The sequence below is a fragment of the Enhydra lutris genome, unplaced genomic scaffold (genome assembly GCF_002288905.1).
Source record: "Enhydra lutris kenyoni isolate GAN:26980312 unplaced genomic scaffold, ASM228890v2 scaffoldscaffold3, whole genome shotgun sequence".
Classification (NCBI taxonomy): Eukaryota; Metazoa; Chordata; class Mammalia; order Carnivora; family Mustelidae; genus Enhydra; species Enhydra lutris.
In genome coordinates, this window is record NW_019154087.1 from 62774960 (window position 1) to 62798766 (window position 23807).

General features: G+C 45.7%; 1 protein-coding gene across 1 annotated transcript in view; it reads left to right on the top strand.

The window, feature by feature from the left end:
• LOC111155658 (glutamyl-tRNA amidotransferase subunit B) overlaps window positions 1-23807 on the top strand; it is a 102286-nt gene that overhangs the window by 52195 nt on the left and 26284 nt on the right. Inside the window, exons 6-10 of the mRNA XM_022515955.1 lie at window positions 3432-3545; window positions 5702-5786; window positions 6482-6526; window positions 8845-9034; window positions 21075-21208. Coding sequence (XP_022371663.1) covers window positions 3432-3545; window positions 5702-5786; window positions 6482-6526; window positions 8845-9034; window positions 21075-21208 — 568 coding nt within the window. The remainder of the gene's footprint in view (window positions 1-3431; window positions 3546-5701; window positions 5787-6481; window positions 6527-8844; window positions 9035-21074; window positions 21209-23807) is intronic.

A 23807-nucleotide genomic window follows, 5' to 3' on the forward strand; every position in this document is an offset into this window, starting at 1 on the left:
AATCCAGGCTAGTGGGCTGTCTTTCAACACTGCAGGATACTAAATGATTCCTCTCAGACATTTATGTAGTATGCACGGCCTTCTCTGGGAGAGACTGAAATTCATGCTTTTATTCCTTATCCAAGTTAAAATTCTAAATCCTGAAAGATGGTTTCATTTTTAAAAGCAGGTGAGGTCCAATTCAATGTTCTCCGAGTTAAAAAAAAAAAAAAAGAAAAGAAAAAAAGTTTCCCAAGAATTGAGATTTGGTTGAGCAGAGCTCAGCATACTTTGGGCCTTTTAGCTAAATGGGCCTTTCAGATGATTCCAGCTGTAGATTAATCCTATTCAGACAGAACTTTAAAACTTGTCAGGAACCTTTTGTGAGACAGTAACCAATCTGCTTACTCATCGCTCAGGAAAATACCAGAGTTTTGGCTTGTTCAACAAGGTATTAATTTATTGAACAGTTACTCTGTGCCAGACGCAGCTCTAGATTCTGAATACAACAGCAAAAAAGACATTATTGTTCCTGCTACTTTGAGCTTATATCCACGAGGGAGACAAATACATTAATAAATAAAATCATTATAGTGGTACGTCCTTCGAAGAAATAAAAAGGATGCCATCCATGGTAAAGAATAACGTAGGAGAATGAGGGCCTGTCAGAAAAGGTGGCATTTATGTGAGACCTGAAGAATAACTCCGGGCCGCAGCCAACGTGGAACTAGGGGTGAGCATTCCAGGGAACAGCTAAGGCAAAGTCTCTGAGATGAGGAAAAGGTTAGAATATGCTCTGAGTTAATATAGGTAACAGAAGGCCAATGTAGGGAAAGCGTACAGGCAGGGGGTTAGGGCATCAAGTGAGACTGAAAAAAGTAGGCAAGGGATAGATGACCAATAACGGTAAGAAATTTGGATTTCATCCCAAGTGCAGTGGGAAGTCACTGAAGGGCTTTCAAGCAAGGGAACGACACAGTCTGATTAATGTTTTAGAAAAACCACTCGGGCTGCTCTGTAGAAAGTGGATTTCAGACGAGTAAGAGTAGAAGCAAAGAGACTAGTTAAGAAGCTTTTGCAATACTCCAGAGAAAAGATGATGCTGTTTCAAACAGGGTGATGTCAGTAAAGATGGAGAGATCAGGCTGAGTAGATTCAAGGTAGATTTTAGAAATAACAGGATTTGCTAACAGGCTAGTGTGGAAATCAAGGGGCAGGAAGAAATCAAGGATGTCTTCAAAGAAGCTTGAGGAGCTAGACGGTGCTATGGACTGAAACTGGGAAGATGAAGACAAGAATGGCTTTGTGGAGGGGAAATCAGGATGTAGTTCTGGAAAGTGAAATGTCTGTGAGACCTCCAAGTGGAGGTGTCAAGTAGACACTGGAGGTGGCTAGCTGGACAAGGCGGGGGGTTATTGTATTAAAAGTCAAGGACGCAGTTCTGTAACCTGGTCTGAAGTTCCGAGTCCTCCAGTGAGGGTGGCGGCTATGGACGGAGAGAGGAAGTGACGGGTGTGAGGTACCGGTATTGGAAGAAAAGAACCGACAGGATCGAGTTGTCAGTTTGGACATAGAAGGAAAAGAAAACAGAGACAGGGAAGATGACTTCAGGTTTCCTGGACTAAGAATCTAATGATGTCAGGAATCGTTGGGACTTCCTGAGAGTCAAGGAAGCACAAATGGTCCAAAATGCTAAGAAGTCCGTTCTAGAGACATAGAGTACTTTCTGAGCTGAAAGCACCTTTGCCCTGATGGTCGGCATGGATGGCATTTGGTACCGCAGAGTGGGGGAGCTCATCCTTTGTTCTGGGGGGACAAGTAGAGACAGTAGGGCAGGTGGTGGGCAGCCAGCAGTCTCAAGCTCGGAGGAGGTCGAGCCCCACAGCTCAGCCTTTGGATGGGAGTAACAGACACCAGGACCATGGAGTTTCTTGGCATGGAATGTATTTATCCTGTTTAATTATTTTAAGAGTCTTTTGCTATGAAATCCTGGAAAATGAATTTCTCTATTCAGCCCATCAGAATCTTCAGGTTTGGCAGGTTCTTTTTTAAATCTAAAAACCCACCTAGGAAAATAAAAGTCCAGCATTTCTTCTTCTCCTTCTGTTCTGTTCTAGACATTGTAAATGAAATTGGAGAACAGAGAATTTGAGCTTTACTTTGTAGGGTGTAAAATGTGATTGATTTTTGTCTTCGTTTCACTATTTGTCTTGGGATTTTGCCTCTTTCTCCTCTTGAGACCCTCTTAGTCCTCTCCACAAACCAACTGCCTCCTTAGGGGGGTTATTGTTCCTAATCTAAAGGGGGTTTCTGGATCAGAGAAGTTTCTCCCAAGATGGGGGCAGCCCCCTCTGAGTTCTTCCAAAGCCTCGCCCCTTCATAAGAGCACTGTCTGCTGTGGCAAAGTCTTACAGCAATCAGCAAGGATTCAGAGTCCTGTTTGTGGAAAGAAGAGATTATTATAGTACCCAGAGGAAGGAGGAGGGAACAAACCCAGGTTTCTGGCTCTTGCCCTTGAGCTGTAAATTCTCAAGGACTCCCATGGATCTCCTGGAATCATTGTTGGAAATCCACATTTCATTGGAAAGCTGTGTAGTTATCAGATGACCATTTCTTTGTCTTTTTCTCTTTTTTTTTCATAATTTTTTTTAAAGATTTTATTTATTTATTTGACAGGGAGATAGGGAGAGAGCACAAGTAAGCAGAGCAACAGGCAGAGGGAGAGAGAGAAGCAGGCTCTCTGCTAAGCAGAGAGCCTGGTGTGCGGCTCGATCCCAGGACCCTGGAATCATGACCTGAACCGGAGGCAGCCACTTAACCAACAGAGCCACCCAGGAGCCCCTTTTTCCTAATTTTTAAAAAAGATTTTATTTATTTGTCAGAGAGAGAGAGAGAGCACAAGCAGGGTGAACAGCGGGCAGAGAGAGAAGCAGTCTCCCCCTTTAGCAAGGAGCCCGATGCGGGACTCAATCCCAGGATGCTAGATCATGATCTGAGCCGAAAGCAGAGGTTTAACCGACTGAACCACCCAGGCGTCCCTCAGATGATTGTTTCTGATCCCTTCTCCCCCAAACCAGCTCTGATACTCTGAATAAAAACTCGGGATAAAACTGCAGAGGAATTCTCCATTTTAACAGTGTTGTTTTTCTTGTTTGGTATAAAAGAAATTACGTTTCTCCAGCTGGTGTATCCAGAATTTCTCCTCTCTCCCGCCTGGTCACAAGTGCACACAAACATGCACACACACGTACACTCACACCTCAGATGCTTTAGGACTGTACTTCTTGCAAGTGGACAGAGTGCCAGTGATGTGCTTCAGGACCAACCATACCTCCTCGCGGCTGTCCCTGGCTAAACAGCAAATGGAATTAGATACTGCTTGCCTAGAGACTTAAAAAGACCATGTTGCCTCCAAGAATTTCTAAAGAGCTGTCTTTTTTCTCCCCTTTCAGAGGGCCAGTTGAGAGTGGATGCCAATGTATCTGTGCACCATCCTGGAGAGCCTCTGGGGGTTCGAACCGAAGTGAAGAATCTCAACAGCGCCAAGTTCTTGGCCAAAGCAATAGGTGAACATCAGCCTATGTTTAATGTTCTTCTTTGTATCAGTTACCTATGGCTTTGTAACAAGCCACCCCAAACCTTAGTGCCTTATACGGTAACCGTTTCAGCTTCTGCAGTTCTACAGATTGGATCCTGCCTCAGCTCATCTATGTGCAAGATGAGCTTACTCACACATGGGGGCCTTGGGGCTGGGGGTCTGCTAGGCTTCTCTTTCCACATCGTCTTTCTTCTTTTGCTGCCTAGCCTTCATGTTTGGGGGGGATGAAGGCAGAGGCGTCAAGGCTTCTTGAGTCCCAAGCTCTAGAGCTCAGTGTCTCTCCCAACACATTCAATTCAGAGCAGATTCAAGGGGAGGAGGAAAAGACTCCACCTCTTTCTGGGAGGAGCTGTAACATGTATAGCTCTGTTTTTCCATCTACCACATTCTTGATGGCCAGCATGAACTTTATAAAGTCATGTTTATTCATTGTAGATTAGCCATAGTTTGACAATTAAGTTTGACTTAATTGGTCATTGTATTTTTCTGCTTTTTACTGTTTTTACTAATGGATTCCATGTGCCTGTGTAATGGAGTTTGGGTCTTATTGGAGTCCGTGCTGTGGGTATTTATGTGTTGACAAATACATAATAATCGTTAAAGTAGAACAGTTGAGCAAGATAAACATGCAGGCAATCCCATAGAGGTTGCTGGCTGTGAAGACATCTCAGAAGACTAAATATACTCCTTAAAACCAAAGGTATCTAGAGAGGAAGAGAGAAAGGAGGGAAGGGATAGAGTTTCAAGTGCATCCCTTCAAGGACGCACAGAGCACAAGACAGCTGAATGCATTGCTGTGTGTTTAGTAGAGCCCTAGGTCTTGTTGAGGAAAGTACTAGTCACGAGATAGGAAAGATTCTCTAGTCTTATATAAAATCTTATCCTGAACCTGCAGTCATCAGCCTCAATGAAGTTGCTCTGCATGTACAAATTTTCAGGGAAAGGGCATTAAAATGGTTAAGGGGATAACTTACGTAAGGGAAAGGGGAAGGGAAGATTCCCATGCATAGATGGACAGCAAAGAGAGCAGACTCTTCTGTCTCTCAAAGGAGATACAGTCTACGTTTATGAAGCCACAAAAGGTTTGGGTCAAGGATATCTTAACAGCCCACTTTTGTGAAGTTCGGGAAGCTTGGGATAAATGGAAGAAAGTTCTTCTTTACCCTGTGGGTAGTAAGTGTTCTGGAATTCATTATTTCAAGAGGTGGTGATGGTAACCTAAAAAAAACAAGCAGCAAGATTTTAAGTAGATTTATTCTTAATGATTTATGAAGGAGACCCCCGAGACGGAATTCTGCCTGTGGCCTGACTCAGACAGGAAGAACCGCAGATTTACCGTGATGGCCTAATTCTCCAAGCCCGTGATTTTTCCGTTCCGTTTTTCTCCCTACACCGTGCCTAGTAGTCATCATCTGATTTCAGTCAAAGAGAGCATTGGAGTTGGGGAGACAGGGAGTGAAAACTGACACATTTTAGTTTTGCTGCTGCTACTCAGCTCAGATAAGAGTTTGGATTTATATGAGGGAAGGTAGTAAGTGCTGGGATGGGGAATTAAGCTAAAGCTGCTTTCAGAAAGAAGCTTAACAGTTACGGCTATTTTGATTATCACAGTCTGCCTTGTTTGGTGGTGAGGGAGCATGGCATAGAGCTGTGGCCCTTAATCATTTGGGGTCATGGATCCCTATGAAAATTCTGGACTCTCTCCACAAAATGTGCAAGTACACACATCCACATTCTGTATCTAATTTAAGGAGGTACCAGAACCCCATGAGGTTTATCCTTGGATCACTGGATAAGAACCCTTGATAGGCAGCCATCCTGGATCTGGAGTTTCGTTGGCCTAGATACCGGTCCTAGCCCTTCTTCTGCCAAGAGTGTAAATGGGACCGGGTCACTGAGACCCTGAACTTTCTCCGAAAGTGAGGGAGCAGAGCTTCCTAAAAGACCCCTTCCACCACCACCATCGTCCTATGACTGCAATGAGAAGAGAATATAGCATATAAGGGAAGAATTATTATAAGCAACTCTCTTGATTATTTTTGACTTAAAGATTGAGACAGATTTTGGATTATTGCTTGATTGGATGAAAATATGTGAATATGTAAATTATTGTGTTTTTCTTAGACTCTGAAATTGAGAGACAAATCCACGAACTTGAGAATGGACGTGAAATTCTGAATGAAACACGCTCATTTGACTACAAGCTGGGGTGAGTTTGCATTGGCAAGCATCTTACACACAGCTGGGTGGGACTCCAGCCCGGGCTCCCCACAGACCAGCCCCGTGACCTTGAACAGGGTACTTACCTGTCTGCACTCATGCTTTCCTCACTAGTAGAATTAGGGAAACACTGTACACTACAGGGATATAATATCCTGGAGGACTGGTAAGAGGTTGAAACTGAACCAGACTTGGACATAAGTGCTGAGTCTTGCCCCTCATTTGCTTCCAGCTTATCCACTTTGTGGCAGGAATTTTCACTCCCTTAAATTCTATCGGTTTTAAGCTCTACCAATTCAAGCTAGCAGTAAAGAAAGCGTAGGGGTGGTTACGGAGGTACCCTTTTATGTTGTCTTGGTAAGTTTGACTGTAAAGTACGGACTCAGAATTTTGAGGATTTTGTGCTTTTAACAGAAGACTGACAGAAGCTCGGAGGACTTAGAGTTTGAGCCAGTTAGAAGCTGGGAACACTGAACAATTTCTTCTCTTTTTAAAAAAAATTATTCTATATATTTCTCTTTCATTAATATTTTCTCATGTAGTCATTTAAGTGTCTCTCACAGGAGGTCAAAGGGCCTGAATTTGCTTGTGTCCCTGTTTAGTAGGGAGAACTCCCCTTTGCACATATGCTGGGCCATGCTGCATCCCATGTTGGTTTAACGTTTTCCTATTTAACTATCATAGGTGCACCATGCCAATGAGAGACAAAGAAGGAAAACAAGACTACAGGTGGGTATTCCTCTTGTCAAAATACCATCATGTGTTTGGGGTTCGGGGCGAGTTTCAAATCTATTTGCAGAGTAACATAAGGACCTGGATGGTTTTTAGGCACCACTTTCTGGTTATATTGTCGCATGATGGCTTGCATGTTGCAAGCCTAGACTTCTTATTTTATATATATACTGAAAGAAAGAATGTTTTCTTGGTCTGGTAGCCTCAGAGTATCTTCTTTGATGGGATTCAGCTATTGGAAGGCACTGTTGACTCACCCCCGTGTGAGAGTGCTTATAATTGAGCTAAGAGGGTAGCAGTTGAGGATGGGGCCAAGGATGTTCTTATTCTTACATCCAGTTACAAATTCAGTAACACACTGAAAACCCTTGAGAAGAAAGGAGAAAAGAGATGCGTATGTTAATGGCATTTCCCTTCACAACTCAGGTGATCCTATTTAATTGATTAAAACTAAACAAGTTGGACTTAATATGAGATCCAGAAATAAAGCCAATAATAATAGGCTTAAGGTAATTTGAACCTCTGGTACTTTTTCCCCATTGAATTTTGCAGATTGTAAAGATTGAAGTTGTAAGCAACAAAGTCATTGGTTCCTGTGCAAAGCTCAACTCTTGCTATCCATGGGGACCCGATGTAGCACTGGGATGTGGGAGAAAAGCTCCTAAACCCTTAGCGTGGCTCTCCCCTGAAGGGCCCCTCTCATGTGTGTCTAAGTCAAGATTGTTTTCATCACTGGGAGCTTCTGGGTTCAATCTGTTCTTCCCAAGAACTTCTTTGTTCTCCAGTGTTGCCCCCGTCCTCTGTTTATGCTGCTTTCTCACTCAGCATGGAGTTAACTGTTAGGGCAGCCAGTGGCTTTGGCTCAAGCCCTCAGATTAATAGGCAGGATTCAGGAACCCTGCCTTTGGCTTCCTCCTGCCCTCAGACGTCAGACTGATTCAGAGCACAGATTTGGCATGGAGGTGATGGGTCGCGTGAACGTCTGACCTGTCACCCTGGCACCCTGTTTGTTCTGTGTTATCCTGCTTGCGCGTAAGCCCTTTGACAGGCCCAGGTGGACAGAAAATGTTAGAAGCTGGAATGGAGCAGAGGGAAAGACGTCATGTGCTGTGGTGCTGCAGAGAGTTCCCATGTACTCCCTGGTGTATACCATATACCCTGCCTCACCAGCATTGTTACCCTGATAACGTCCTGCACTGCCATGTGATTCACATTTATTACCCAGGAAATGCTGAAAACTCTGACTGAGCACACGTTCCACAGGCATGCCACAAGGAGTGTGGTACATTCGTTACAAATGAAGACTTTATTATTAACCGAAGTCCATAGTTTACATTAGGGTTCCCTCTTATTTTTTTTTAAATTTTTTATTTTTTATTAACATATAATGTATTATTAGCCCCAGGGGTACAGGTCTGTGAATCACCAGGTTTACACACTTCACAGCATTCACCATAGCACATATAGGGTTCCCTCTTTATGTTGTACGTGCTGTGGGTTTTGACCAAATGTATAATGACATACGTCTAACATTATAGGGTCATAGGGAATAATATCACTGTCCCAAAAAGCCCCTGTTCCCCACTTACTCATCTTTCCCTCCCCACTTCTACATTTTTTTTTAAGGCAAAATCTATTTCTTCCACTTCTCAAGAAAGAAAGTTTTCTTTTTCTTTGGCTTTTCATTTATTTCACAAATATTGCTAAAAACAGTGAGAATTTTAGAATGAGGAAAAGTCATTTTTCTCCCTAATAAGTAAAGTGTTCTCATTTGGTCCTGTTTTTCCCAGCCTTTGTCTTTGTGAGTATATACTTTTGTGTGTGTGTGAATATATACAATTACACGTCACAGTGTAGCATCAACACTGTGTTGTGCCTTTTTCATTCATCATAATTTGTAAGCTTGGAGAGGAGCAGGTCTTGTGGTCTTGCCCTATAAGTCTACACTTGTACAAAGACTCGTTCCTGGAAAACAGAATTGGTATTATAGGACATTAGAAAATATTTGGATTTTTGTTTTATTTTATTTATTTATTTGACAGAGCAAGCAAGCATGAGCTGGGGGAGGGGCAGAGGTAGAGGGACAAGCAGACTCCCTGTTGAGCAGGGAGCTCAACGTGGGGCTCGATCCCAGGACCCTGAGATCATGACCAGAGGCGGAGTCAGATGCTTAACCGACTGAGCCACCTGGGTGCCCCAGAAAATATTTGGAATATGACATGTAAACACGAAACTTTCGTATTGATGATAAGGTTTTTTTATTCCTATTAAACCAAATACTTCTGAGTCAGACCCCATTTCCTCTCCCTGCCTAGGTTTATGCCCGAACCCAACCTGCCTCCCCTGCTGCTCTATGACACCGAGTCTCTGCCTTCTGGCACGGACCCACAGCAAGTGATCAACATTGACTGGATTCGGGAGCGGCTCCCTGAGCTCCCCAGTGAGACCCGGGAGAGGCTTATTCAACAGTATGGCATGCTGCCAGAACAGAGCTTCGCCTTACTGGTAGGTATTGATCAGAGGCTCAGATAAACCCAGCTCAGCCATTTGGGTAATGCTCTACGGTGAGCTCTGAGGAGAGCAGGCAGGTTGCTTCAGTGGTACAAATAGATGCTTCTAAGAATAAGGCACAACACCCTTTGCTCATTTTCCTTGATGGTGAATACTCCTCATAAAACCAGAAGATGAAGCAGAATCTCATGTCAGTCATGTCTTCTGTGCAGAGATGAACAGCTGCTCACGGCAGCGCGGAGGCTTCTTGAAGACAGTCCAAATGTTGTGGATGAATGTTTTCCCATGTACCTGCAGGACAAAAGAAAGTCGATGTATAGGGTTTCTGAATGTCTAGCAGTATTGAACCATGACAGGGTCTGGTAGGAAGTTCGGTCCTCAAAAGCCAGCCAGCTGTTTCTCCAGTGGTTGAAGAAAAACATTTATTCCGCACGAAATGTTGAAAACTCTGACTCAAAGTGTCGGTCCTTTGAGGCTCGAGGATGCGTCTTAAGGGGCCGTTAGCGAGTCTGACACCACTGAGACCTGCTTAGGGATTTTCCACTCTTTTCAGAGCTGCTCGGGGCTTTGCCGTTTTCTTTGTCATGGCAACATTAAAGTGACGCTGCGTCACCGAGGGTAGGGTTTTGTCACAGTTGTCTTCCGCTTGTCTGTTGGGGAGGAAGTAGGAAGTTTTGCCACTGCATGCTTCAGGGATGGGATATCTGCCACACTTACCTTCTGGAGCAGCAGAGTCTGCGCAGAATGTGGGTTTTTGCATTTTAATTGATCAATAGTAACTATCTAGGGATGTTAGTACATACATATTTCTATACTTCAGTGAGAGCAGTCCCACTGCTTCTGGTACAAGGTAGGCAAGTGAATGTTTGTTGAGTAGAAGGTTCTCTCTTTACAAATCAGCTTAGACAAAAACTCTCCAGAGAGTCTCATGTGAACACTCCTTTTTCCCTCCCAGGGATGATTGGGCAGGCCTCCCAGATAGGTTTCCATACTTCGGGCAGGGGTGACCACTGCCCATTGCCTCCCGCTGGCTGCTGTCATAGCTTAGTCATAACTCTGTGATGGTCACATGGCTGGATTTTAATCACTGCTTATTGTGACTTGTTCAGCCCCTTGCAGGCCAAGACTGTGTCCCCTTCTCACTCACTGTTCCTCAGCACAGCCTGGCACACCAGCAGTGCTTAACACCAGGTTTTCGACTGCAAGAGTCAGTTCGCATCTCAGACAGAACCCCTTTTAACCTGAGGCCTCTTACCACTCATTTTCCCTGGGTTGATTTAACCCACCTGAGGTTTAGTCCTATCTATCTTCCCTACTGTGTGATGAATTTCCAGCCCACTGGAAATCAATTCCGTACTAAATTCTAAATGCTAAATTCCTGTCCTGCATTTTATAACTGCCAGATCCCACAGGGGATGGGAGGACTGGGACAGAGTCTCCAAGATGTTAGTTATCTGTCTTCGTTTGGCCTTCTACCAGGTGAACGGAAGCAGCCCTTGGAGGTAGCATCTGAAGAAAACCCAGGTTTCTTGGTGAAAAGACCTTTCAGAAACTCCTCTCAGGAATATGGTTATTTCTCTCCATGGCATTATCTGCAAACATAGGCTCCCTTCAGAGAGCATCTCTCTAGCACTGTCATGCTTGGCCCCTGATGAGCACATGATGGTAGAGGGCTCCTCGGGGAGAGTCAGTCCTCTGAGGGCAGGGACATTTTCGTGTTCATATCTGGGTCCCAGGCTCCACATTTGTGTCCTTCACAGGAGACCTTGAATAAATGTTTGCTGAGGTTGCCCAGGGAGTGGTTCAGAGTTTAAGGTCCTGCTGAGGGGAACCTGTCTTTCATCTTTTCAGTACACAACTTTTGTTTTGCATCTCCTGTGTGGTAGGTAGTCGGGGACAAAGATCTTCAAAAAGGTGTTTCTTTGTTTTCCAAGAGTACGTACGTACACACACACACACACACACACACACGACACAGCTAACCAGGGAGGTAGTGATTATCTTGATTGGAACAAAAGGGGAAAACTTCCACAAGGAGGTGATTTTGGGGCCAGTTTTGGAGGGACTTTTAATATCTTAAAAATGTGCTTATTTTTATAGCTTGCAGATCTTGTGTTAGGTGATTAGTTTTGTTTTTGTTTTTGTTTTTTAAAGGGCTAGTCCTTGAAATTTCCAAGATGAGTGTAAAGAGACCTTAATAGCAATGGAAAGAGAATGATTCAGAGAAATTATTTCCCTGAAAGTGGGCATCCTGAGCTCTTTATGACTTTGTAATCATTGAAAGCTGAGCTACTCAGACCCAAAAATGATATGTTCATGTTTTTTCCTGCCTTCATCAGAAACACAACAGATTGCTGAGAAGGGCAGATGCACAAATCTAATGAACCATCTTTCAATTTAAAGAGTGCCCAGGAGTATTCATTAAATAAATCACAGCAGTGGAGGTGTGCTTTGCAGAGCTTCGGCTCCACGCTCTGTGCCTTCGGACTACTGATTCCGTGAGGCATTAAGGCGCACGCCAGCCCTCACACATGTGCCTGACCCACACGGACTAAAAACCGCAGAATTCAACTCTAGTCTGTAATTTGCCTTGTCATCTTATGATGCAGTAAGCCCCATTATGTATTGGTAATTTATGCTCCATGTTTATAGAACTCTAGTATTTTAGCACTTACAGTAATGTCTGGCACCTAGTAGGAACTCAGTGAATATTTATTCGTGAAAGTCAGACTAGTGATACTATGACAATAGTCATGAAAGTCCCAGAAGAAGCAGCATTCCTGATAAAAGCATCCTCGTTTCTAAAGGTCAGATCCATAAACCCCTCCTGACGCCCTAGCAGATCATGGAGTGACAGCTAGCTCATTGAACTCTGGGTGAGAAGCGCGGGACCTCCACTCTAACCACCCCATGTGCTGTGTCCAGATGCAAGTCACTTGGCCTCTCCGCTCTTGTTTTCTAAACTGGTCTTGTTAGGACATTAAATCCAATCTACATCCTGGTTTTCTCTCTTAAACCCTCCTGACAGTTCCCTCCTGACAGAAAACCTGTGTTACTGTTTTTTCCCTTTGGTCACATAAAAAGTATCTTGCCCCACCTGAAGCTTCAACCTATTTAGTTAACCTTGCTTCTCTGCCTTGTGTTATGTTGCCTTGATTGCTGACCTCATTTGTAAGCCTTAAGGAATAGAAATGCAGAAGCTGTGATCCAGGTTTTAGGATCCTGAAAAACGAGAGGTTCTAGTAGCATAGCAAGTCCTTCTCTGAGTCAGTATATTCCGGGAGTGATCACAACAATGATCTAGATGATACGCATGTGTGTTTTTCTTAGCAGATAATCCCAGGGCAACGTCTGTGGGGATATCTCTTCCTAAACTCTGCCTTACCTGATTAGGAGAATGCAAACAAATTGTAGTCATTTGCTTAAGCAATACGAGAACATGGCTGCTCGCTGACAGTACGTTCTGTGGTTTATGGTAGGGCACATTTTTTTTTTTTTTAAAGTACGCTCCAGGTCTAACATGGAGCCCAGCGGGGAGCTTGAACTCACAACACTGAGATCAGGAGTTGGACACTTAACCAACTGAACCACCCAGACATCCCACGGGCCACCTTTTTTTTTTTTTTTAAAGATTTCATTTATTATTTATTTGACAGAGAGAGAGATCACAAGTAGGCAGAGCAGCAGGCAGAGAGAGAGGGAGGCAAGCTCCCTGCCGAGCAGCGAACCCAAAGCAGGGCTCGATCTCAGGACCCTGAGATCACGACCTGAGCCAAAGGCAGAGGCTTTAACCCACTGAGCCACCCAGGCACCCCTTCCATGGGCCACTTTTTAATTTACCCTTACAACTGTTTGAGGTAGATATTATTGTTCTCCCCATTTTACAGATGGGGAAACATCAACCATGGTGGAGTGCAGGACATAAAGTAACAGGCAGGCCTGTGGGAGGCCAGGTTCAGTGCTCTGCACTGACTACAGAGCCCAGGCTTTATTTACATTTCTAAGCTTTTCTGCCTGTCTGCACACAGAATGTGCCACAGGGCCAAACAGGAATACGTTTCAGGTTCATTGCTGTTTTGAATCACTTGATAGAGAAAATAGAATCTTTACTTTGTTAATACTGTTTTGGGGGTTTTATTTGTTTTTTGGTTGAGGTTTTCTTTGTTATTTTCCTCTGGGTTTTTTTTTTTTTTTTTTTTAAACTATTTATTTGAGAGAGAGAGCACGAGTCAGGCAGAGGGAGAGGGAGAAGCAGACTCCCCACTGAACAGGGAGCCTGATGCAGGGCTCAGTCTCGGGACTCTGGGATCATGGCCTAAGCTGAAGGCAGATGCTTAAGTGACTGAGCCACCCAGGCCTCCAATACTAATATTTTACCCAGTCTCGCTAATGCTTCATGAAATAGTCCCAGACCATTGGTTCATTTAAAACTTTTAACCACCCCAACTGGGTTTTAAGATGTCAGACTGCCTTAGAAAGAAAGAAAAAGTGCTTTCTCCTAAATTTAGTGAAAATCAGTCAACTCCAGTGAAAAGGAGAAATTGCGTCCATTTTCCAGGTAGAAAATTTAAGTCACAAAAAAAGATGTGAACTGTCCTCCGTAACTTTGTTTTGTTCCTTAAACTTGCTGCCATAGGTTCTTGGCTCCTTCTGAGTGAATCACTGAAAAGGTCTCCATGAGAGGGCAGAATGTGTGGGATTTGTGTGGTTTGTGGGATGATTTTGCCTGTCGAGTCCTGTCATGGCCAGCACATGGTAGGCACTTGGTAAGGACCAGATACAAGCTCACAGGGTGGCCAGCTGTGTATGAATTCAGTAAATGGAAAGATGTCCATCTTGTCAAGATTTTAGTGGAGGAATGGCACGGCATTCCCAATCCAGTGTTTCTTTTTCTTTTTTTTTTATAAGATTTTATTTATTTATTTGTCAGAGAGAGAGAGAGCACAGGCAGACAGAATGGCATGCAGAGGCAGAGGGAGAAGCAGGCTCCCTGCTGAGCAAGGAGCCCAGTGTGGGACTCGATCCCAGGACGCTGGGAGCCACCCAGGCATCCCCCCAATCCAGTGTTTCTTGAGGGCCTGCTGTCCTCATCACAGCGCCCTGTGCTGTTTTCAGGTGGAAGAGCTTTACGTTTTCCATGTTGCTTTTCCTTCTCCCAAGGAGCCCTGCCGGGCAATGGATTAAAACACTGACTAAGTGACAGGCAGTACAGTCTTGATTTTAGCTCCCACCTCTGACACCTGGGAGCTGAGAGGGCACTGCAAAGGCAGCTGGTGCTGTTACCCCCCGTTGCTGAAAGAGGGGAAGGAATGATTCCCTTACCCCGAAGATGAGTGACAGAGCAGAATCTTCCCTGAATCTTAAGAAGATCTAAAGACAGCCAAGCAGACTCCCTAGAATAAGTTATCAGGGAGAAGAGCATGGGCACCAAATAGCCACTAACACATTGAGGGCTGCGGAGGGCAGAATTTTAAGAAAAATCCAGCATGCCCCAGTGAGACTGGGAAAATGTGACTGTGACCCTCCGGGTTAGTGACCCGTGCTGCTGTACGTGTCTGTCTGTCTTTGTATTCAGCTTCAAGATGTGTAGTCTTATTTGAACAACTTCTGCTTCCCCAGCTGGTTATTCCCCATTTGAAGCCATAATCCTTTGTTTCTGACACCATGAAAAAAGTGAAAGTGTCTCCAGGGACCAAGAAGCAGAAAAAATATCATGACTGTGGTTGATTACTAAATGGATTGTTTTCCAAGAGTTTTGCTTTGAGTTTCTAGTGCGCTTGAAATGGCGTGGTTTTCTGTTTGGATAAACGGTCTGTAAAATAATTTCCCATGATAAATATCTGTGTACTCATAGGTAATACTACTTTAAAGCTAGTAGTTCAAAAGGCGTCTAAAACTATATTGACTGGTTTTAGACTGCTTAGACATACTGAGGAACAAAGCACTGGCCTTCTAACTCCTGCTGAAGGAAAATCCATTTGGTCAGCGCCGTCGCTCACCATATTTCAACTCTGTGTAATTTTCGAAATTGATTTTATTCTTCGTTTTATAAAATTGCACCCAGTGCTTGCCAGCTTACAGGTGCTTTTATAGTCTATGCACTAGAAATGTAACTGATATTTTTTTCCGGTAAAACTGAATAAAAAATGCATCTTCTAACTTTACTTCTGACAAACCAGCAGTTAGTTTGTTTCAGATGCAAGTAACAGAGAACTTTCGGAGATGAGGATCCTCTGGGCTCAGATTCATTTGACCCCTCTGGGACCTGCCCCCCGGAGCAAAAGTGCAGGGAGGAGTGAAGTCCTGAGTGCCCAGCCTTGGGGATTCATGGGGACTCTCTCCTTCCTCCATCCTGAAGCCCTTTTGGGAACAATTAAAACACATTATTTCAGGTTTCAGTCAGATCTTGGCACTAGTGAGCAAGCACTGCGTTGAAGCTTTGGTGCCGTATTTAAGCGGCAGCCCGAAAGCTGCTGTTGACCAGCACAGGTTCCCTCCGTGTTGGGCCCATCTGACAGTGGTGGCTTTGGGCACATTGAAATGCAATCATGATCAGAACTGATTTCTTGACAGCATACTACTTGTGGCCCATTCTCGAAGACACAGTTTTCTAATTACGCTGGTCTGCCGTCAGCTTTTATCACCTGATTATCCAGAGAAGCGTCTTATTGCCAGATTGGTTTCCTTCCCATCCCTCTTAGAGCTCATGTGTCTCAGAGAATGTAAGCTCATTTTCACATGAGCCTAAGCCAATGTAGGTGTGAACCCTCTCTGTGTGGAACCAGTATCCTGAGTTAAACTCAGATGTGTGTACTTCCCAACTTTGCTAAGAACAAAGTACAAGTGAAATTGTTGGGACCAGAGTTTTGCTCAGATTTTAGGGGCTTCCAGGCCCACTGAGAACATGACCCAGGAGTAGAAACTGTGAGGACCAAAATAGGACTATAGACCTTCTTGTTGCGTATTTTATGAGACAGACTAGAGAGTATACCCTTGGTGTTTCTAGGTCAATTTCCAAGCTTCTCCAGATTTCCATGTTCTTCAAAGTGGCCATAATGGTTCAGGATTCTGGCTTCCTCCTGACATACTCAAGTGAGAGTGATGCCTCCTATGCTCTCTCACACCACCTATTAACTTCCTTTAGTTTCTTCCCCACTGAAGACCCCTCTGGATGAGGTCTTTTTTCCCCCCTCACTGCAAGATTTCCATAGCCACTTCTTTTATTTCCATGAAAAGCAGAGGGAAGTCTCGTTCACACCATAGATCCAAGCCAGCACCACTGAATGCATCCGTCCTTAATCTCACCATGACTTCTGCTTTCTTTCCTTAGAACCGCCACCCAGGCCTCCCTATCTATTTTCCATTTCCACCCCAACACTAGCATTCTGTGTTATTTTCACAAAGGCAATGGGTCTGCATTGTTTTTCTCACTTTGTAACAGTGACCAAACCCCACAAGAATAAAGAGGGAACAACAGAAGCCCCACTGATAGACAGATGCTGGACCCTCTTACATTTGCAGAGATGCTCAGTGGCCGCTTGCCCCAGTGCCCCTGCCACGTGGCAGCTGGTAGCAGTTCCCGTTTGTACCTCCACAGAATGACACATGGGCGCCTCGCCTCGCCTGGTTGAAGCCACTGTTGTTCAGTCCACAGGTGCAGGGTCTGCCGTACAGCCGGCTGGTCCCTCCACAGGGACGACTGCCCAGTTGGGTATAATGCAGTGCATGAAGTCCCCAGATCCGAAGAGTTAGAATGCAGTAAGGTGCCATCTGCTTGACACTAAGACCATGTGAGCAGTAGTGGGGGCAGTTCTGGAAGGTCTAAAGGTGCTTCCGAATTGGGCAGGGTCTTGGTTGAGGCGTACTCACCTTCTGTGAGGAGAAGGCGTGGAAGGGACACAGAAGAGAGGCCTGGGGAACTCTGGCCACCATCCCGTCCCCCAGAAGCTCCTTGTGGCCTGGGGCGGGGGGCGTGTATCTGTCTGCCTTCCTGATCTGGAGCCGGCGTGTGCCCCGCCGCAGAGGAGAGTGCCAGGTGGTCTAGGTGTATGTTGGCAGAGGCAGGAAGAGAACCTGCCATTTTCTCCTAATTTCTAAGTTAATTGCTAAGGGCCTTTGCAACATTTTTAGTATGTGAAGAACCTTTGAACAGCTGGCAGGTACCAAATAAAATAATGGAAGTGGTGGGAAAGGGCATTCTTTTGATGAGCTGGTTACTTCACATTGTGCCTGGCACTGCGAGGGGCTCAGTCTCCATCCCCAGGAAGGCAGCAACGTGAAATTTTCTTCATCAGAGGCAGTGTAACATGGAGATGAGGAGCACAGACCGCAGAGGGTCAAATCCCAGTTCTCCTGCTTTCTTGCTGTGTAACCTCGAACAAATTAACGCCTCAGTGTCCTCATCTGTAAGAGAGAGTTCTGCTAGTATCAGAGGATTGTTAGTAAGAATTAAAGGAGTTGGGGCGCTTGGGTGGCTCAGCGAGTTAAGCTCTGCTCAGCAGGGAGTCTGCTTCTCCCTCTGGCCCTCATCCCACAGCTCTCGCTCAAATAAATAAAATCTTAAAAAAAAGAATTACATGAGTTAATGTTAGTTTAAATGAGTTAATGTAGAGACCACTTGGAACAGTGCCTAGCACCCATTATTATTGTTGTTAAAACGTATTCTCGTGGGGTGCATGGGTGGCTCACTCTCTACCTCAAATAAATAAATAAAATCTTGGAAAAATAATAATAAAATAAAACGTATTCTCGTTGTTAATACCATCTGCAGGAGCAGCAGCCGTGTGCGGCTACCCACAGGGCTGGCCACTATCTCTGTGTGGAGCACATTCTGGATACACTCCTCCAAGCTTTTTCAGTAGCCCTGATTGCCAGTCTGGGGTTCCTTTAGCTGCCAGGTCACTCCCTGCCACATAATCAGCTGTTCCTCAACTGGTACTTTGTGGGTTTTCTCTTCTCTTGAGTCTGCCACTGGGCAGCTGTCTCTATCAGGTTTCGTTCTTCTAAATATAGCCCAGCTAATTTCTGCCCTGCCATCAGGTTCAAAGGGTATGGGACTTAGAACCAGAATAGTGGTTGAGAAATCAGCCCCACTCCTGTTCCATCTGCATGGCCTTCTGACGTTTTGTCATCTCCGAAGGCAGAACGTACAAGACAGCCTTTGTGAAAAGACAGTAGCATGCAAAAAGACATTGCTTCCGGGGCCCAAGGCAGGGGTGAATCAGGGTTCCTTCCCAAGGCAGACCACGAAGGTGGGGTGATTCTGCGCCTCGCCTCACACCTGCCTCGACCGGTGGAGGGTTCCTGTGAGCATTTCAGAAGCTGACCTGGCATTGACTCTGGGTGTAATTGAATGCTGCGGGGAGATTTTATTAAAATGTGGAAAGGATGCTTCCCGGTCACAGAGCCGTAAAGACTGTTTGGTGTTATGCGAAAGACAGGCCTGATTGTCCCTGCCGCGTCAGCTGTGGCTGACAGAACAATTAGTGTGATGTTTGGCCAGGAGATGTGACGCGCTATGCAGCTGCGGTGTCCGCTCTTTCTGACGCAGGAGAGGTCAGTGCTGAGTCAGACACTTGCATGTCGCCTTTGAGAAGGAAGTTAGGGGCTCCCTAATGCGTGGCCTTTCTGCATAGCTCTTCCTCTGGCTTTCAGGTCAGGGAATCACCAGCTCACTATTCTCCTGAGAAAACCAGATGGCCGCACTGTCATGTCCGACAGGGACTTCTGAGATTCGTGCTGAGCTTACCAGCAGTTGCCGATCTCACAGAAAAACTAAGGAAACCGTATCTAGAATGCTGGTTTTTTGGTTTTTTTTTCTTGAAAGGCGGACTTCTGATCTAAAGAGCCAGAACAGGCAGCCTGTGTGCGACTTGGCATTGACCCATCATTCTCTGGGCAGCAGCAGCTTGGCCTCTGCCAGCCCTGCTGCTGGTTGCTCACCCCATGACAGCTACGGGTTTTCACGTCCACTTGCCATTGTGTTCTGAGCCCCACCTCCCCCACCCCCCACCCCGGCCAGTGAAGTACGGTTCCAGCTCAGGGACGCTTCCTCACAGCACTGACACAAAAAGACAAACAGAACTCTGACTTGCTACGTTATCCATCCAATAAAAAAACCACCCAAGGGTAGAAGAATAGATATTCATCACGTCCCAGCAACTCAGCCAAGCCTGGGAACTCGACTGCAATATTTCTAGGTGGATTTAGAAAACCTTTCCTTGGCAAAGCAAAGAGTTCTCCTTCTGACAGCTCTTTTCACCAGCAGGCCAGCCTGTCTGGGTTAGAACAAAGAGAATTCTGCCAGTCTGATTTGGGCCGGAGAGTGGTTTTCTACTTCCCCAGCGGTTTGCCGTACTGTTGTGGAAGTTTGAATACTTTTCCATAAGTTAAGCAGAACTTCCTCTTCTTTCTGTCTGCATTTGTCTTTATCTGCAGTCAAGCTTTGCCTGCTGAGGCAGCCTTTGCCCTGGTTTAGCATGAGCAGAATAGTAACGTTGGCTTGAAAAGAGATTCAAGAGATGATTGTGGGATTATTCAGTAGGCTTGTCACCAGAGAATTTATCTGTTACAAAGGGCATGTAGATTTTTTTTATTATGAAATTTCTACTTTAGCATAAGTTGTATGCCCGTGTATATTTTACAGAATCTACAACAGCTAAACTTTCAGAACACTTTTGTTTGCACGTCTTACTTCTTCCCAGTATCTTATTTTTCCAGAAAGTTCTTTCCCTTAACGAAGGTTTTCTGAAAGGGGCAAGGGTGAGGACCTCACCCACAGTATAAAGTTTCAAAGACAATGTCAAGGAAAGTGTGGTTTTGATTTGAATGGCAGCAGGTAAGGCAAATCTACTAAAAATGTGTTCCTTCTGCCATTTGGGAGCTTTGCCTTCCCATATGTGAGGAGCATGTGTTTTTATTTTTCTTATTGGAAAACAAAGGTTGGACTTAGCCAGATTTTTTGGTTCTGCCAAACTGATCTGAGCTGGCAGTTTGCCATTATAGCGAAGGCACTTGTTGAGTGCTTTGGGGTGACGCTAATGCCTCACTGGGGCAATTCTAATATTTAAAGGTGAACAAAGCATGATAAAGAAGGAGCATTCACTTGTGATATTTTAGAAATGCACATGGTGATGGCAGGCATGGATTCCATCCACAGATACTCACCAAGTAGCTGCCATCGCCCAGCACTTTCGCTCTAGTTACACAGTGAACCGGACAGAATGGCCCCTGACTCAGAGAGGTGACCATCGAGAGGGGAGACATACTGGAGTCTTCCTCAAGTCCCCTTGATGATTGTTTTCATGGAGCAAGAGGAGAGACAGGGTTAGGCTGTGTCTAGTTTGGCTTGGAAAGCCGAGAAGCCACTGCTGCCTCCATCAGTCCTGTGGTCTGAGTGGATCCCTGGGTTCTTACTCATTTTGAAAACATTTGAAACCCATTTCTGTCACTTCTTGGGACGATGTGAAGATAAATACAGTTATGATGCACTTTTGATTTTTCAGAGGTAGAATATTCCATCTGTTCCCCCTTGATTTGCTTCTTTTCCTGCCTCTTTAGTCTCACAATCACTTGGGACTTCCAGCAGAGAATAGACCTGGAAAGAGAAAGGACAGGAAACTCTGCCCAAACATCATGGGCCCAAGGATAAAGGATGCAGCTCAAGGGTTAAGGTCATAGGGTACGCAAGGCTGACAGGGAGAGGGCAGATGAGTTTGGGGGAGAGTGGATTTCATAGTACTCTGGTTCACCAAGCCAGGCTCTCTGACGTATGTTCATTCCTGTGAGAAAATGCTAGATTAAAAAGAATGCACAGTGACAGTGGTAGAAGTCAGATACTTGCTGTTTACTGAAAGTGATCACAATTTTCTGGTGACATTTCCATGTTCAGGAAAGTACAGGTAGATGTGTCAGAGGAGGCAGAGGGTGACAGTTTCAGATTTCACTTCAGAATGCTGATCTTTCATTTTGGGGGAGACTTCATATATATATATATATATATATGTGTGTGTTTTTTTTCTTTCTTTCTTTACAGAATGAAGTTGGCCTACTGGAGTTCTTCCAAAATGTGATAAAAGAAACTAGGGCAGAGCCAAAAAAAGTAACTAGTTGGGTCCTCAACATTTTTCTGGGTTTTTTAAAGCAACAGAACCTTGCTGTCAATGAGAGGTGAGTCTGGAGATTCTTTTTTCCTTTATGATGAACTCTGTGTCCAGAAGTAGGACAAGGCCAGTGTTTTGTTCTCCCTCTTCCCCCTCAGGATCTCCTGACAAGACACACACGCCCCCTGTGAAGTCCATATTCTAAAGCTGTCCTCCCTCACATCTGAAATTTCGTCCATTTGTTCAGGTCTTTCTCTGTGCTGTCCTTTGTATTGTGCTGGGGCTGCAGGCCTGAAGATGAGTAAGACAAGGAGTTTACAAGCTGGTGGGAGATATGGGCCTGTAAGAAAACGGGCAGGCACCTTAGTGTGATCCTGTTGGGCCGGAGTCGTGGGGGGTGCCCTGAGTGAACACAGAGGGGGCCTGACCTGAGGCCGGAAGGTAAAAAGGTTTCCCTCAGAAGCGGATGCTGGAGCAAGGCCCTGAAGACCTAGCAGGAGTTGCCAGGTGATGGGAGGGGTGAGGGCATTCCAGGCAACAGAGTGGCCATTGGAAACTTCAAGGCTAGCAGGTGTTAGGGGCTCAGGAAACCCAGAAACTCCGAGTGTAAAAGGGCCAAGCAAGAAAGCTCGAGAAGAAGCCACAGAGACCACCAGAGGCCACCGTGCAAACACTTTTGTCAGTACCTCTCAAAGCCTTCGATCTCAAGCCCATTCCAGTTTCACCTTGGAGGAGTAGTTTGGAAGAACAGACCAGAAGCAAGAAAGCCAGTTGCTAGAGTGCCTGTGAGAAATGCCATGGGCCTGAGCGCAGGTAGATGGAGAACAATTATCTCATGTTGCACAACTTCCAGTTCTTACTTGGGCAGTGGAGTTAAATGGAGGGCAGCGGTTTTGAGCCTAGCGAGAAGTGGAGGAGGAGGAATGAGTTCAGAGGGAAGGGGCGGGGCACGATGCCAGGTTCCATTTTGGACATGCTGAGTTGGGCTGCCGGTAGGACAGACATTCCCCTTATGGGGATAACCAGGAGGCAGTCAGATATATGATCTACCGCTGACGAGAGAGATCTCGGAGGTAGAAATCCTGGAGTTCTCATTTGTTCATTATTCAGCACATGTTTATTTAGACTTCGTGGTAAACATGGGGAAGACCAGTCAGCACAACAGATGTAGTCCCTCCTCTCAGAGCTGACAGTCCAGAAGCCGGTGATGACAAAACAGTGAGCTAGGTGCTCTAGAGAAGGGGACGGTAACAGCCAAGCTAAGGCCTGAAGAAGGAAAGAGTAAGGTTAGTCAGGCAAAATCTAGGAGGGAAAAGGGTTCCAGTATAGGGAACAGCCCATGTAAAAATTTCGAGGTGAGTCCAGGTGCATCCTACTTCTGGGAATGCAAGTAGTCCATAATAGGCAGAACGTGGACTTAGCGACCTATAGATGGTACCTGAAGTTGTTGAAACAGAAGAGAATCAGGGAGGGTATGACCTGATAGGACGGCCGAGGAAGGAGCCGGAGATGCTCTAGACAATCTTAAGTGAGAAGCGTGGGCAGAGGAGGAGGCAGCTGAGAAGAAATGGCAGAGAAGAGAAAAACTAGGACAGAATGTCACAAAAGCCAAAGGAACGGCAGGTTTTAAGAAGGAAAGAGCGAGCGGCAGATTGCAGTATGGGGAGGGAGGGAGAGAGTGTTCATTAGGACCCCCAGGCAGGTGGCTGGGCCCCAGCAAGGGAAGGTGGTGCCCCCTGTCAGCCAGCATGCCATTGTCTCAGCAGCATCCCACGGCATGGAGAGCGGAGGAGGGGAACGAGCCTACACAGATACATGATTCCAAAAATGTGTTTGCTCAAGGAGGGTCTCGCTGTCCAGTGCCAACTCCGTGTTCAGCCTCTTGCTTGCGATGTGTATATGTATAGCGTAATGTGGCCACGTGGGATCCATGCACTTCCTTACTTGACTCCTTACCAGCAGTGACCTTGGATGAGTTCCCCTCTCTGGCCCTCCAGTGCTTCACTATGAACAAAAATGGCAGCAGTACCTGCCTGCAAGGGGTTTTGAGAGGAATTGCACAGTGCCTGGCACAGAGTGGGCCCTCTGCGTTCGTTTCCTTCTCTTCGCTGGGTTGGCGTGTTCAGTACGTAAACAAGGGCCACCCTCAGCCTCCTGGATTCCTTTGGCACCTGTTGCCTTTATGTCTATCGGTCCTGTCCTTTCGGGTTTGGCCCCTCTTCAGAAACTCCACTCTTTACACTGAAAACATGGCAGCCATTCCGTGAAGACTGGAGTCATCCAGAAGGGTTTATGGAGGAGAAGCAATTGTACCAAAGCCTTAAAGAAGGGGGAGGAGTTGGTGAGGCAGAGGCCTGGACGATACCTGTGGAGAGCCAAGGGTGGGAATGCCAATGCACTGCACCTTCTTAGACCACGGAGCAGCGCAGCCTGGGGAAGCAGAGAGTGGAAGATGGCAGGAAAGCACAGCTGCCTGACAGACTGCCTGGAATATGAGGATGTGGAGTCAGCGGGGAGGTCAGCCGTGTCTCCAACGCGTGTGGCAGAGCGCCGCTCTGGGCACAGCCCGTGGTTCAACGGGGAAGCCCCCACCCTGGCCCTAGAGCCTGCTGCCTCCCTAGAGCCCCCTGCCTCCTGGGGAGGTCTAGACTCATGCGGCAGCCTTT